Consider the following 16,662-nt stretch of genomic DNA (forward strand, 5'->3'; position numbering starts at 1 on the left):
TGCGTGACTGCAAAATTACCCGTTTTTTATCACTTCAAAAACGCAAACAATCATTAAAAACAGAAAAGTCAATGATTCCTATGAAAATTCTGTGATGCACCATGTCACCTTAATATCACGCTTTTTTATTGGGCATTTGAATTGTACCTGTCTGAAAATTATAGTTGAAAAGGTCCTAATGCAAAATATGTCGACAACTTTACTATGATGTAGTGATAATCAAAAGACAAAGTAAGTCAAGCATAGCGTTACTCGAATATTTCAGGGGGCTGAAAATGATACTTATCACATCTTCACTATTTGTGATCGAAAGACTGTTTTTCGATTTTCACGAGACAATTTAACACAAGCAGAGTTTTTTTTTAGAGGTCATATAAATAGGGTGACGTTGGGTATTATCGACAGGTTTGTTCTCTTCGTCATGGTGGGTTTTTGTCGACCAATATGTCTGAAATATGGCCATAACATTCAGCTTACTTGGGTAGGATTTGAGGCCAACTTTCAGTTCAATCGGTTTAGTTCCCCTACGTTGATACCCTTAATAAACAGCAATACTGCGTCAAGGAATGTTTCTGAATCTAGGAGAATTCTGAGAAGAGCTGTTGCTTTTACATTTAGAAGTGAAAGATGGTGGCTCCAAAGAGGATTGCACTTCTGAGATCGCTACCCAATTAACCTTTAGACTGTGTTTTCGCATCCATTGAAGACTATTGTAGTTTTAGACCTATTACAAGCCAATCGCAATGATTACAGAAGATATTTAATAATTCCACTTTGAGAGTCCACAGTTTAAGTTACATCTTTTTCGCAAAATACTAAAATAACATGTTTGTGGTATTGAATACAAATTGATTGCACCAGTCTTTACCGCCATAATAATCTATTCGAGCGCTCAACAATACATATACGTTTACTATTGTTATGCTGACTTTTTTACATATGCTTGATCTATATTATTCGCCTTCGACAACGGACTAGCATGCGGACAGCTGCGGCGGGAATCGAACCCGCGCTCCTCAGCACGATGCGACTGAGAGTTTGGTGAAACTGGCCGCACGACCAAGGAGCCGCACAAACTTCTTAACTACGACCATCTGTAACTTTTGGATGAAGAGATCTGATCCGCTCCGATTTAGGAAAATCCACAGCTTTCGGACTTAGAAAAAAAACACCAGTTTTTCATGGGTGGTTTGTTTTAATTCAAAATGTGGGGTACGCGTGCGTCGTAAAGTGTGCTGATTTATGACTTGATAGTGGCAACCCTTAAAGAAGTCCTTCTGGGATTCCACAGGAAATCTCAACATATTTGTTCCAGGTGTTTCTTCTGGAATTCCCAAAGCTCTCGATGAGATTTTTCCGGGGGTTTATTTAGGATTCTTTCAGAAGTTCCCTCTGTTTTTTTTTCCAGGCGTTTCATCTGAGATTCCTAAAGAGGCTCCGTCTTGGATATTGGAAGCTCTTGCCAGGGCTAATCTAGGAAGTATTCGCGGGTATCTTTCCTGGATTTCTCTAGAAAATATTTCCGAGCAGTATTACTCCTTCTAGGTAAAAGTTCCCGGAGGAATCAAGGAAAAAGTTTCGGAAAAAATATCCAGAAGCATTTCCTGACAGAAGTCCAGAAAAAGTTCTCGGAGGAATTCCCGATAGGATCTCGGAAGACCCGGTGGAATTTCCGCAGGAATTCCGGAAGCAAATCTTTAAGCAATCCCAGAAGTAGTTCCTGAAATAATTCCGGAAAGAGTTCCTGGAGGGATCCCGGAGCTGATTTTAGAGGAATGCTGAAAGAAGTTCTCGTCAGGGTTCTTGTAGGATTCCTGGAAGGATCTCAGATAGAATTCCTGAAAGCATCCTTAGAGAAGCTGCAGGAGAAATATCGCATGGATTTCCTGGAAGAAATCCCTGACGAAATTTTGAAAGGAGTTTCTGAAGGAATCTCATAAAGAAATCCTGAAGCAGTCCCAGAAAGAAATCCGAAAGGAATCTTGGGTTATATTGCTAGAATTTCCAGGAATAATTTTCGGAATTCGAACAAAACTTCTAAAGACAATCCAAAAGAAACTATTGGATAAATATCAGATGAAATTCCTGGAGGATTGCCGGAACTTATTCAGAAATCCCGGAAGAAATTTCTCGAAGTCCCAGAATGAATCTTTGAAGGAATCCTGGAAGGAGTTTCCGGAGGAATCTCAGATGGAACGTTTGAAGAATTTCAAAAGAGATCCCTGAAGAAACTTCTGAAGTAACCTCAAAAAGAACCTCAGATGTAGAGGAATCCTAGAATAAATTAGTACAAAAACGACATATAAACTTACTGGAAGAATTTCAGAAAAAAATGCTGGGGTAGTCCAAGAAAAAAAACACAGAAGGAATTTCGTAATTATTCGTTGGGAAATTTCGGAAGGATTTTTTTTATGAATCTAGGAACTCCTGAAGGAGTTTCACTATGTATCCCTTAAGAAATCCCAGAATGGATCTCTGGAAGAATCCCTGGAGAATTTCTCGAGGTATCCTGGCATGAGCTCTTGCCGGAATCCCAGATGGAACTTCTTTAAGGCTTTTTACGGCATCATCAGCATCGGCAGCCATGTTGGATATGTGGCTCGAAATTTCAAAGTGATAATTCTCGGCCACTAAAGCGAATAGTCGTATGAAAAAGTATCATCCTATTTGCTCACTCGTAGTGATTGCGATGATACTTTTTCTGCTGCGTGGCTGCAAGATTCACAGTTTTTTATCACTTCAAAAACGCGAGGCAAACAATCATTGGAAAGCAAAAAGTCTATGATTCGTATGAGAGCTTGGTGATGCATCATGACACCTTAAGAATCTCATAAAAAAATCATGGAAACCTCCAAAGGACATTTCGAATGGAATCCTAATTAAACCCCTAAAAGAATCTCATCAAGCACTCCCTGGGAATCCTAGAAGAAACTACTGCAAAAGTCCTGGAACCAATTTGTGGAAAGGATTTCTTGGAGGTATCCTGTGGATCCCAGACAGACCTCCTAGAGAGATGCACCATGCCGTCATCAAGTCATGATTCAGTAAACTTTTTCACACTTAAGAAAAGCTGGCATTTTTTTCCGAAAGCAGGCGATTTTTTTTCGCCGAATCGTAAACAACAAGGCCACGAAACGTCGTGTTAAAAAATATACATATACTTATTACTATGAATAAGGTATGGATGTGATAAACAACTTCTCAGAAAATAGTACTCTAAAATTTTGCGAAATTCTGGAGGTATTCACGTCAAAAGGACTGTCCTACAAATAGAACGCTTGGCGGCTCCAAAAGAGGATAAGGCAATTCTGTCAGCGCGACATGCGAGGGTGTCAAACCCATCGATTGAAGAGGCAAAATTATGATCTGATCCAACCCATATGTTACTGATACTATTGTAGAAGAGGGGGACACAGTTAATGACAAACTAATTAAATTGAATAATTAATTTAATAATGAATTAATTAATTAATTATTATTTTAATAAATTTAATTTAATAATAATTTAATTTAATTTTTAAATTTTAATTAATTAATTAATACTAAAAAAATGATTCCACACAAGAATTATTCCAGGACCTACGAATTTCTTCAGAGATGCTTTAAGCATTTTTTTTTTTTGAAAATCAAAGATCAGAAATTTCTCCAAGGATTTCTTTAGAAAATCTTCCACATATTTCTTCAGAAAGTTTTACAAAGACTCCTTCAGAAATTTCCCTAAGATTTTTTTAGAAATATCCCTGTAAATTATTTCAAAACTTTCTCATGAAATTTCTCCATAATTTGTTCAAGTATTCCAAACCCAAAGAAATCTTCAAAAATCAACCCATGGATTTCTTTAGAAATTACCCCAGGAACTTCACCATGTTTTTTAGCAGGAACTCCACCATCGTCTTTTTTCATAAATTCTTCTAGGGAATCTTAAAAATCTAAAGGAGTTCCTCATAAATTTCTGCATGTATTATTTTAGAAAGACTTTTATGGATTCCTTCTAAAATTCCACCGTGTATGATTTTGGAAAATTCATTGAAAATTTCTCCAGAGATTCCTTCAACATTTTCAACACGGCATTTCCTGTGCTTAAAGGATAGTTTCTTCATGGATTTTTAAAGATATTCGGGAACATTTCCTGGGATTTTCTTCGGAAATTCACTTATAAAAAGATCGAGAGTTTGTTTTCTGGGGATCTTCGCAGATACTTAGCTGTGCATATTCAAGATTTTATTTTTTTAGAAATTTGTGCACAGATTTTTCCAAGAATTCTTTCAGTAAAAACCACCAAGCTTTTTAGTAAAAGATTTCTCCAGATTTTTTACTATACATTCCTTAGTATTTTCTCAAGGAATCAACCAAGGGTTTTCTGAGAATTTTCCTGGTGCTTCTTCGGATGTTCCTCCAGAGAGAGATTCGTTCAAAAGTACTTCCTAAGATTTCTACAGAGTTTCTACTAAAGACTTTATCAGAAATTTCCTCAGGATTTCGTTTAGAAATTCTTGATGGGATTCCTTTTGAAATTTCCTTGAGGAGTTTTTTTATGTATCACGAGACTTTTTCAGAATTTTATGGATAACTTCAGGTATATCAGAAAGGGATTTCTTTTAGAATTCTTCCATTGAGTTTTACAGATTATCAAAAAAAATCTTCAAAGGGATTGAAACAATCTTAGTTATAATACATGGAAGAACAAGAGAACCATAGACACTGCAGGTATTCATCGGAAAATTCCTTGAAAAATTCCTTGAAAATGCTAAGGAATAGATTGAGATGTAATATCTACCTGCAGGAATTGGTGAGAGACTTTTTGGGGAATAAATCCTATAAGCAATGCCTGGAGCAATACGTAAAAGAACTGTTGAAGAATTCCCTGGAGGAACTTCCAGAAAATGCCCAAGAAAATCCTCAAATAATTGGAGTAATACCTTAAGAAACGTTTGGAAAAGTTCACGCTATAATTTCTGAAAATATTCTTAGAAAAATTCTCAATTTCGACAGGAAAACCCTAGAGAAAACTCTACAGGAATCTCCGAATCTTTGTGGCAAAATTTCTCCTGGAATTGCATCTTTTCAAGAAACGTTTGAAGAAATTCCTGGAGAAACCGCCGGAAAAATTCGTAGAAGAAACTCTCGAGAAATGTTTAGAAAAGTTACAAATCCCAAAGAAAAACTCCTGAAAAAAATACTATATTTCTGGAGAAATTCCTTCAGTAATGTATGCAGCAATATTATTGAAGGAATTCAAGCATGAGCTCATGAATCCCTCAAGAAAAGTTCGGAATAAATTTCTGAGGAATCCCGTGGACCAGTTTTATGATCTTTTGAGAAATTCCCATGGAAAATTCCTGCAAGAGTCTCTGGAGGAATTCCTGGAGAAAGATTTTCAAAGAAATCCATGGACAGGAATGCATTTTGAAGGGATACTAAGGAGGTATCTTTAGAAGTGTTCTTGCTAAAATCAATTTATGATATCCTACGAGAACTTTATTTCTGTAAACTTTCTATTTTTTGTGATAAATTCTCAAAGAATCCCCAAAAAAAATTCTGGCGATGTCCTTGGTTGATTTTCAAGAAATTTTAGGAAGAATTCTTGCAAAACTCAAAAAAGGAATATCAGAAAGAATATCTCTTCCGTGATAGTGACAGAAAAAAAATATTGAATAGTAATGCACGGATGTGTTATTCCAGAATAGTTTTTAATTGAGCGCAACAATGAAGTTATTTCCTTTGGGCGCTGAAATTTGGAAAGCCTGAGTAAAATGCTCTGATTTTACCATGACAGCACTGAAAATAATGAGTCTTTCAATTATTTTCTTTTATGAGTTTTCTTATATTTTTCAAGACTACAGTGTATTTAAAAAAAAGGTTCCCTTAAATTTTAGCGTTTTTTTTAAGACGGTGGAAGATTTTTCAAACTCGTATCTATTAGTTTTATTTTTAAACTGGCAAGATTTCATCTGTGATCTACAGCTCGACAGCTCGAAGCATTTTTTTTTTGTTTTTTTTAGATTCCTGCTAGATTAAATCTTCGATCGGATGATCCATTATCTACATTGTATTTATTTTTTTTTAATTCTACCTGATATTGATCCGGTAACTTCAAACAGTTCTATACTTCTATATTTCTGTTATCATTAAAAATTATGGAACTCCTTAAAAAAATATTTGAAAAATTTCATAGTTCCTGATTTAGTCTTAGTAGGAAAGATTTTCTTCAGGTAATTTCTAAAGTATTTCAGGTTTCTCCACCTTTTACGAAAATTGCTGGCGGTGCTCTAGTAAGCATTTGATTATCTTATAGAATAATTTGAAATTTGAAGAATCTTCTTAAAGTGTGGGAATATATATTGGAGATTCAAAGTCCCCCAAACTCCTAAATGTTGAAAATTTGCTTTTCATTCTAAAGTTTCCGTTTTATAGCCAATAATGTATGACATACGAATGCTTAAACTTTTCCATGCGAATTCATCCAAAATTTGGACGAAATCTTTTTTCCAAAAATTCTATAGCCTTTCTCTATTGTGCACCTTCTGGAAAATCTTTCTAGTTCCGCTTAGTTATGTTCTCTTCGTTTTCTGCTCTCCAACACTTTTAAAAATATAATAAAGAGGGTACTCTAATTGTGTTTCAGCGTTTTAACGATCAGTTAAGTACTACCTTTATTATTAGCATAATAAAACAGATCAATTACCTTAAACACCCCGATTACGAGAACGAGGCTGGCCATAATCCATGCGGCGCCCAAAATCAGCATCGGAATCCCGGAGAAGCGGAAATTGTACCCTGGTGAGGTGGTGGTGATTATGGTGGTAACGAACGCGCGCATCGCAATCATGTCGAAGAAAGCAGCAGACAAGAGAGGGAGAGAAAAAAAAAGCCCGATCTAGTTACTAAACGGCAAAAAGTTAATCCAATTCCCGATAAATTGTGTAGGATTTATTATGAATTGGATTAACAATTCCGAGCGGCTACCGAGGGGGGCCGCGGTACAACTTACACTCCTCTAACGGGTACTGGTAATTGAGTCGAGTGAACAGCACGCTCACTAGGGCAAACAAGATGCTGAGCAGTGCGATGGCGTAGCCATGAAATTTGATGAAGAACCGTAAGAATCGATCCATTCCGATGCAGACTTGTGGACGGTGGCTGGTTGCTAGACGAGCGCGGTGAACTTTTTTTTTGCTCGGGCTCCTGCACTACTAACTGACGGACGGTGGCCACTTGGCGGCAGACGGTTGAAAGCGCGCGTGGACTTTCTCGCACAATGATTCAGAGCAATTCCACCGAAGATGGCTGTTTTTTTTATAGACAAGGTTTTTGTATATTTTGATTGGTCTGAAAATTCATACTATTACAAGTTACTGTTCCCGGCAAACTTTGTTTTGCCTACTGCATTTTTTGACGTTCTTAGTCAAAATTTTCGTGTAAAATGTACGAAAAATCCATTTCCCAAAAATCTCAATTTCTCCATGATTTTGCCTTATGAAAATTCAGTGCCAAGATTCGATCAAGTTTAGCTTGAGCGTTTTAAGCAGGTAGTATTTTCAATCCGGAACTTGATCCGAACTTCATGGAACTTAAAAGTTTATTTGGAAAGGTTTTGCCAACATGAGCATGATAGCAAAATCTCGATTATTATAGAACTCCCATTTACGTCGGATTTTATTTCGAAACTGACTATTACTATGATCGTATCATATTCCGAGACTTACAAATATTCTACAGACAAAATTTGTTCATACATTTTGTATAAGACATGCTTGTTCATTAACACGGAAATAATGATTTTAGCATGGAGAATATTCTAAAACACATAAACACAATTCAAGAATATTCCATAATATATAAAAATTATGAACTTTAATGAAATTATTAAATTCTCAATGGTACTTATTTCCACGAAAATAAATCCAGACAAATGAAAATTTAATTATATGTTATTGAAATATTGACACCATGTAGCAAGTTGACTACAGATAAACACACACATGTGTATCTTATAAGTAGATAATCCATTCCAATTTCACCCATCTTTATATATAAAGGGGAAAGGCCATGAGCATAACCATAGTTATGCTTTATAACCATAGTCATCAAAAAGAGTTCTAACAGAAGCAATCAAATAAGTTAAATTTTACTGACAAAATCACTCCAAAGTGCATTTTTATTTGTTGCTTTAACGATTTGGCATTATGTGCCATAACCAACCTTTTGCACCACCAATAGAGTAAAACGTCAAAAGTTCGAGTAAGGCAAGAGTACGTTTTGAAGTTTTCAAGCTCAAATTAAATTGTTTCTTCCTGGTGCCAAAGTTGTCCGAAGACATTCACTCCAAAAAAATATCAACATTGATTAAAATTTGGAAAAATTGTGGTTTTAGTTCAAAAATTGTAATTCGCAATGGTCCTTTTTACACACTTTAAGCTAACAGCCTAATGTCCCCGAATCCCTTAAAAACATTCAAGAAATCATCAGAGAAATATCACGGACTGGCCTTCAACACATGAATTAGAATTGAAGTGTATTTTCACTCTTTTTTTTAGTTTTGAGTGCAACTAAGCATATTATGAAAATGCTTGGGCATGTTAGAACTTTCTTAAAAACAGATTTTTTTTTTGTAAAACTTTATTTAGTCATTTAGTCAGTATTTACATTGAGATAAAAAATAAAGCTATCTAAGCCTAAGGCGTTATCTGGGGTTTCCGTCATATAACTGAAGTAATTTCCTAGTAGTTTTACTATGATTTGCCTAATATTACGACTAATATTGAAAAAATTTGGATATTCTACACATAGGGTAACGGAACCCACCTTCAGCAAAGATCTCCCATTTTCGTCTTATCGAAAACAAAGCTGATAATCGCTAATTGTTTTGTTTTCTATTTTTGTATTTTTTTGTTAGGGGTGACATCAATGCTCACTAACAAAAATTACGAATACAATTGGTGCTTAAATGGACTGTTTCTGGAGCAGGATGAACATTGGGGCAAAAGATGTACCAAAGTGCACATACCCTAGTGAGAAACGCGTTCGAGCCATAAAGCAATTCTAGGTAAACACCAATTAATTTTCTGAAATGTATTGAACTCTTAAAACGAAGAATAAATGAGATCGTACAATCAAAATGTGAAAATTGTTCGTCTAATTTGGTATTTTTGGTAGATTTTTCTAAAAACATTTTGATTACACAGCGTAACAAAAATTAACTTTTGGTCTGTCTTAAGAGCAAACTTATGTGTCTCTGACAGATTTTGGGCCGCTGAATCCAAATCCGGGCTCAGATTTGTTCCAGCACGTCACAACTTTCAGCTATACCTCAATTTATAGGGCAAAATATGCGATTTTGGGCTTTTTTGACTGCAAGCCATTGAGCACGCAAAAAGTAAATTGGTCAATTAACATCTATATTAACGACCCCTGCAAAATATTTTGGTTTACCAAATCAAATTTGATAGATTTAAGCTTTTTATGTTAGTACATATGTAAACTTGCATGGAGGGTGACTTGTATGGGAAATATCGTACCTAACATAAATCGCCTAAAACTATCAATTTCGATTTGGTAAAACGAATTTTTTTGCATGGGTCGTTAATTTAGATGTTAATTGACCAATTTACCTTTTGATTGTTAAAAAAATATTTGCGCGAATTCAGCGGCCCAAAATTTGTCAGAGACACATAAGTTTGCTCCTGAGACAAACCAAAAGTTATTTTTTGGTACGCTGTGTTATTAATCTTGTATTACCTACAAACTGCTGGTTCTTGTTTGTCTTATGCAATGGTCGTTCTGTAACGGTCAGTATAAGGTTTTCGTCATTACATTTCAGATGAAGAAGGTTTACACAACACTTACGCATCAATTCTACACACTATCAAAAACAAAATCCACACCATCCCTTCCCAATAACGATTTTGCCGCTCTAAAACATTGTCCATGATAAAAGCTTAACACTCCATAGTGTCCGAAAACAGAGTGAGCAAAACCAAATGTGGCTAAAATTAGATATTTTTAAATATTTACCATTCATATGTAAAAAGCTCAACTTAATAACTCAACTGTAATTCAAACATAATCTGACATTTTTTGGACATGTACCGAACCATGTGCAATCGTGGAATCGAGTTCAGTTCTAGGCCTACTGGCGACGGAGATAGTCGAGTGACTCCGTAGCTTGAAGGAATAGAAGCGCCCGTCTAGCGAATTGGGAGTCGTGAGTTCGAGTCTCACCGGAGTACGTGGATTTCTTTTCATGATTTCAAATCTCAATTTGTTCATCGAGCACATGTTCTGTTGTGTACATGGATGTCAAAGCATTTTCAACAGTGTAATTTTCCACATGGCTTGGTCAGCCAAAGCAAAATCAAGAAATTGACATTTAGTTAGAAAATTTGGTTCAAAAAACTATATAAATTTTACCTGTCCTCAAGACATGTTTTCAGAAAATCTACTTGAAAGTCTAACTAGAATTATCAGGGAAGTTCAGTTTTTTTTCGGGATTTTTTGTCATTCAGGGATTTTTTAGTGGCAAATAATCTTAGTGAAAAAAATTGTGGAAACAATTTTCATTTTGTATTTTTTTCATTAGGCTCAGTGCTATAGTACCTAAAATTCGCCAAAGTTGATTTTCAACCTTTAACGATGCAGATAAACAAGAAAAAAATTATAAACAAAAGATCATGTTCACAAAAGATGATTGCACTCATTCAAACTTCACAATTTGCTCAAATTATAGTAAAAATAAATCATTTTCCCTAAAATTTCGTCTTCGTTCCACCCTATTTCGCCATAGTGTACCAGTTATGGCTAAGCTCGTAAGGAATGCATGTAAATAGTGCGAAGTGGAACCGAAATTAAAAAATGTATCCATAACTGGTACAGGGTTCTTATCATTGGCATACGCCGTAATAAATATAAAAAGTAGTTTTATCTCCGTTTCTATATTTTTCCTGTAAACTTTAACCATGGCGAAACTTCTTGCAACGGTGCATCCTCCGGCGGATACCACTCGGTAGCACTTCCTGCTTCGTCAGGTAAGTTTAACAGTGGTATATTTCCCGCCGAAGCCGGGAAGGATACTGCACCATATTTGAGTGTACTTCCTTCATTCCAGCCTGAAATACCTTCGAACAGTCTCAGCTTAGAGGAACAACATGCAACCGAACATTCTCCTCGCGGAACCCCGCAGAATATTAATTTGCGAATATATTATCAAAATGTTCGCGGCCTACGAACTAAAATCGAAGATTTTTATCTGGCCGTTACCGACTCCAGTTATGACGTTTTAGTTCTAACCGAAACTTGGCTAGATGACCGAATTTATTCAGCACAGCTATTTGGTAGACAATATGCTGTTTTTCGTAACGATCGCAACCGCCTGAACAGCAATAAATTGCGCGGTGGTGGTGTATTGATAGCAGTAAATAAGCGTTTAAACTGCTGTCTTGATGATACTCCAGTAAGCGCATCTCTGGAGCAGTTGTGGGTGAAGATCAAAGGGCAGCACAGAATATTAAGCATAGGCGTTCTATATCTACCCCCAGACAGAAAGTCGGATTTCGATTACATTGAAACTCATATCAACTCTGTTGGTTCAGTACTGTCCCAGCTGTCCAAAGACGACCTGGCGCTGGTATTTGGTGACTATAATCAATCCAAGCTGGTGTGGAACCTATCATCAAATGAACCTCCCTCAATCGATGTCATCCGTTCAAGCATTTCTGCCTCCTGCTCTGCTCTTCTCGACGGTTTCAGTCTCCACGGCCTTGTACAAATAAATCAAGTGCTGAATCGTAATAATCGCCTATTAGATTTACTGCTGGTGAATGAGTCAGCGCTCTCTGAATGCTCCATCGGGGAAACTACCGAACCGTTGATCACTCTTGATGCCGATCACCCTGCTTTGGAAGTTTGTGTCAATCTTTCGATCCCTCTTTGCTACGACAGTGTTGAGGATGTAAATGGCCTTGACTTCCGAAATGCCAATATTGTCGCGCTGAAACATTCGCTCAACCAGGTTGACTGGAACTGCCTAGATAGCTTTCCTAGCGTTGACGAAGCCGTAGATTACTTCACGGAAGTGGTAAGTCGAGCAATATTAGAGAATGTACCTGCACGTAGACCGCCTGCAAAACCAGTATGGGCTAATGCACGGCTTCGTAATCTTAAGCGATCTAGATCGGCTGCTCTGCGGAAATATTGCCAGAATCGCAACCCAATAACGAAACGACTATTTTCTGTGGCCAGTAATAAATATCGATTATATAACCGATTCCTCTACCAACGATATACTGCACAAACTCAAGAAAACCTTAGATTGAATCCAAAACAATTCTGGTCGTTCGTAAAAACTAAAAGGAATGAAGATGGCTTGCCTGTCGAGATTTTTCTTGGGGATCGGAAAGCTGACACTCCCCAGGAAAAAAGTAATCTTCTAGCTGATCATTTTAAAATGGTTTTCCACGACTCACCTGCATCCGAGACCCAAATCAACAGAGCAATTCAGAGCACTCCCTGTGACATGCTCTGCTTTGATGTACCCTACGTGGATTCAGAGCTGGTTGAATCTGCTATCAAGAAGCTTAAATTTTCAAACACCGCAGGACCAGATGGAATACCTCCGTGTCTCCTGAAAAAATGTTCAGCGGAATTCATTCCTCCACTGCTGAAGCTATTCAATCTTTCCTTGGGAAACGGAACATTCCCCGAGAAGTGGAAATCGTCGTACATGTTCCCGATTTACAAAAAAGGAGACAAACGTAACGTCGAAAACTATCGAGGAATCACATCACTGTGTGCTTGTTCGAAGGTGTTCGAGATCATCGTCAACAACGCCTTATTCACAGCTAGCAAGAACTACATATCTCTCGACCAACATGGATTTTTCCCGAAGAGATCAATCTGCACCAACCTTATTCCGTTTGTCTCGACGTGCCTGCGAAATTTGGAAGCCGGACTGCAAGTCGACGCGGTTTACACGGATCTCAAGGCTGCTTTCGATCGTGTTGACCATGGTATTCTATTAGCTAAACTGGATAAACTAGGCGTGTCACGGGTTTTGATTAACTGGTTCTGATCATACCTCACCAACCGTAAGCTATGCGTGAAAATCGGTGTAGCGGAATCGTACTATTTCACGAATTCATCAGGCGTCCCACAAGGCAGCAACTTAGGACCAATGCTGTTCTCGATATTTTTGAATGACGTCGGATTGGTTCTCCCTCCAGGATGCCGGATATTCTATGCTGACGATGTCAAGATCTACATGGTAATCCGGAATCTCGATGACTGTAAACATCTGCAGAGATTGATCGATAGCTTCGAAGAATGGTGCAGCGACAATTTCCTGACTCTGAGTGTGAACAAATGCAATGTGATAACCTTCCACCACAAGAAAAATCCTATCCTCAACGAGTATATGATGAATAATCAGCGGCTAGCTCGCGTCAATAATGTCCGTGATCTAGGAATAACTCTCGACGAAGGTCTGACGTACAAGCAACATTACTCTGACGTGATTGCGAAAGCCAATAGACAACTCGGTTTCATATTTAAGATAGCAGAAGAGTTTAAAGACCCGCTTTGCCTTAAGGCCTTGTACTGCGCTCTCGTCCGATCGATCTTAGAGTTTGGATCAGTTATTTGGTGCCCATACCATCTGACCTGGATTGCAAGGATGGAGGCCATCCAGAAGAAGTTTGTACGCTACGCTCTGCGATTCCTTCCTTGGAATGATCCCGCCAACCTACCTCCGTACGGTGATCGTTGCCTGTTAATTGGTCTAGAAACACTCGAACAAAGGCGTACTATTGCACAGACTATGTTCGTTGCAAAAACATTGACTGGCGAAATCGACAGTCCTGAAATTCTTGGCCAATTTGGCTTCTACGCTCCAGAACGTGTTCTGCGTGCCAGAAACTTCCTATACCTTGAGGCTCGGTCGGTCGATTACGGAATACACGATCCCATTCGATTTATGTCTGCTGTATTCAACGGTTTTTATGAGCAATTTGAGTTCCACAACAACACCACCACCTCTTTTCGCGGAAGAGTTCAACGACAATTGCTCAATAGGCAGCCGACGCATTAAGCTTGATGAGTTGTCTTCAACTGCAATACTGGTGAGTATGTTTCCAAACAACATAGCCGTATTTGTTTGAGCTACCTGGTCGCTTTTTTTTTTCATGCTACGCTACTACGAACATCGGATGAACTGCAACGATCCTCGAGCTAACGGCGACATCTGGTTTCCACGGTTGCTACATATTTCTGTTTAGTCTTTAATTTGTGCTAGTAATAAGTTTTACATATCGTACCTTTCGTGTTTAGTTAGGCTTAATCAACATCTTTTATATATAGATTAAGAAAAGATATGGGGTTTTTACGCCTTCTTGTTTCCGGCAAAATGTGGCTGACTCAAGGAGGCTTTTCCCCATCATAATCCATTTCATTAAGACCTTAAGGTCAGATGGAATTATTAAACAAATAAATAAATAAATAAATAAATAAATAAATAAATAAATAAAAACAAATCAAACATTTGACATATCGACGACATTGGTCGGTCTTCTTCTCATTTTTGTAGAAATAGTTTTCCTTAGGTAGTGCGATAACTGGTACAGGCACCCTAATGGTAAGTTGCATAGTTTTTCAAGCGTTATTTGCGTTTTTAGTAAATTTTAGTATCAAACTACTTCAAAAGTTCATTACTTATACAGAAGATAGACATAATGATCGAGACAGGCAAAATGTTCACTCGTTCAAAAACGGTCAACTAGCTGTAACTTTTCGAAAAGTGCATCAAATTTTCACTGTAAGCTTGTTCTAACTAGTTGTCTATCAATGGTCCAAATTTGGGAAAGCTCGGGCTATTTTACATAAAGCTAGAAATATTCTAGGAAAAATCATAATTAGGGGCTGTCCATAAACCACGTGGTCATTTTTTTGGGACTTCTCAACCCCCCCCCCCCCCCCGCGTGGTCATTAGTCCATACAAATTTTTTTATTCGTCCATACAAAATGGTCATTGGCCGAACCCCCCCCCCCCCCTCATGACCACGTGGTTTATGGACAGCCCCTTATCCAAATTGCTAACACGGAAACAATTATAGCGATTTGAATATTTTCCTAATTAAACGTCAAATTTACCAAAACTTCAACATCGCTTTAATATTCATGATGGTAATTTTAGTTTATTGAAATTCCCCCAAATTGACTTGAATTTAAATATGTTTTGAAATACAGTAACGAAATATCTGATAAAAACTTGAAGAAAGTTATGGGACCATGCATCCCAAAAGACCAATTTACAAAAAGTTCATGTCATAAATTTAATCGCTCTTACTTTATTTTTTGTGCACAATTATGGGTTAAGCCAAACGTTTTTCAAAGCATAATATCTAAGCTTTAAATGTCCAAAATTTCATTGCATTTGGTTCATGGAATTCGGAGAAATAACAGTTCAAAATTGGCAATCGGATAATAATGACTATAACAAGAATCTTTCTTACTTCATGTAAGGACTGTATCGGAAATTAACTATAAACGTTCACAATTGCCTGAAAAATAATCTGTTCGAAATAAACAAAACTTTTGTTTTGGAGATACTATATAAATCTCTCAAATAAAGAATGGCAGTCTGATTTTCAAAAAATAATCATTTAACTTGGACTTTTATCTCAAAGATTGCACACATGTTTTTAAAATTTTGGACACCTCCTAAAAATTTAAAATTGTAAATACTGTGAGAAAATATTCAATTTTTTCTCTTATTTTTGCGCAAATATATTCTTTTCCAGAATGCTCATGATATAGGAAAATTATTTTTATCAAGAAAAATTCCCTCCGGAGTTTAGGGCAATTCTTAAAAATGGAAAAAGGGCATTTTTCGAGGAACTCTTTTTTTTATGCGTCTTCAAAGAACGATTACGCAAATAAAAAATACATAAAGTAGAAAATTTGCATTTTTTTCGATTGGGTATGTATTTAAATCTATTGAAGAGGTAGTTTTTCCAGAGAACGGAATTTTATAACCTCTAAAGATATTTAAAACAGAGCGTCAAAGTTCGACCAAAAAGTAGGTGTTTTTTGGGATAGACCATATTCTTAATGTTGGAGGTTTTTCTATCCAAAATAAGAATTTTAAAAGTCTGTTTTAAGTGATATGTATTGTGTACATAACTGCTAGTAATAATCATTATTTTCCAGATTTTTCCCCGTAGAATTTTTTTTCGCAACAAATATTTGAAACGTTAAAATTTTTTAAAAATAATGCAGTTTGTACAGATTGTTATTTTGTGTGGTATACTGATAGAACCATATTTTCAATAATACTAAATATTTTCCAAATTTCTTCAAGCTGTTCTAAACTTAACTATATTTTGAAGATTTTATAGAAGAACCGGAATGAAAAGACCAACCGTGCGCCGAGATAGAGCATTTTGAATGTTTATAGTTAATTTCCGATACAGTCCTTACAATACCTCGATCTCTCCCAAATTTGAACCATTTATAGACAACTAGTTGACCAACAGTATTTTTGACTGTTCAAGTTGACCAACTTGAGAATTTTTGATGCACTTTTCGAAAAGTAACAGCTAGTTGACCATTTTCTCCATGAGATAATAAGTATAGTAAAACAATGAAACATTCCTGGATAAAATTGTCAAGCAA

The 16,662-nt window shown here is 36.7% G+C and overlaps 2 protein-coding genes across 6 annotated transcripts in view; one reads left to right on the top strand and one right to left on the bottom strand.

Moving 5' to 3' along the window:
- The window catches only part of LOC109418956 (mediator of RNA polymerase II transcription subunit 15), a 566,077-nt gene that overhangs the window by 257,194 nt on the left and 292,221 nt on the right, over nucleotides 1-16,662 (top strand). The window lies entirely within an intron of this gene.
- Nucleotides 1-16,662, bottom strand: part of LOC109418964 (uncharacterized) — a 49,942-nt gene that overhangs the window by 28,409 nt on the left and 4,871 nt on the right. The window contains exons 2-3 of one of the 2 annotated variants that reach the window (XM_029877725.2): nucleotides 6,992-7,287; nucleotides 6,686-6,777 (exon numbers count right to left, since the gene is read on the bottom strand). In XM_029877725.2, coding sequence (XP_029733585.1) covers nucleotides 6,686-6,777; nucleotides 6,992-7,115 — 216 coding nt within the window. In that variant the 5' untranslated portion in view covers nucleotides 7,116-7,287. Of the gene's footprint in view, nucleotides 1-6,685; nucleotides 6,778-6,991; nucleotides 7,310-16,662 lie in introns of those variants that run through there. The other variant, XM_062853941.1, reaches the window with a different exon arrangement.

This window comes from Aedes albopictus, chromosome 2 (genome assembly GCF_035046485.1).
Source record: "Aedes albopictus strain Foshan chromosome 2, AalbF5, whole genome shotgun sequence".
NCBI classification, from domain to species: domain Eukaryota; kingdom Metazoa; phylum Arthropoda; class Insecta; order Diptera; family Culicidae; genus Aedes; species Aedes albopictus.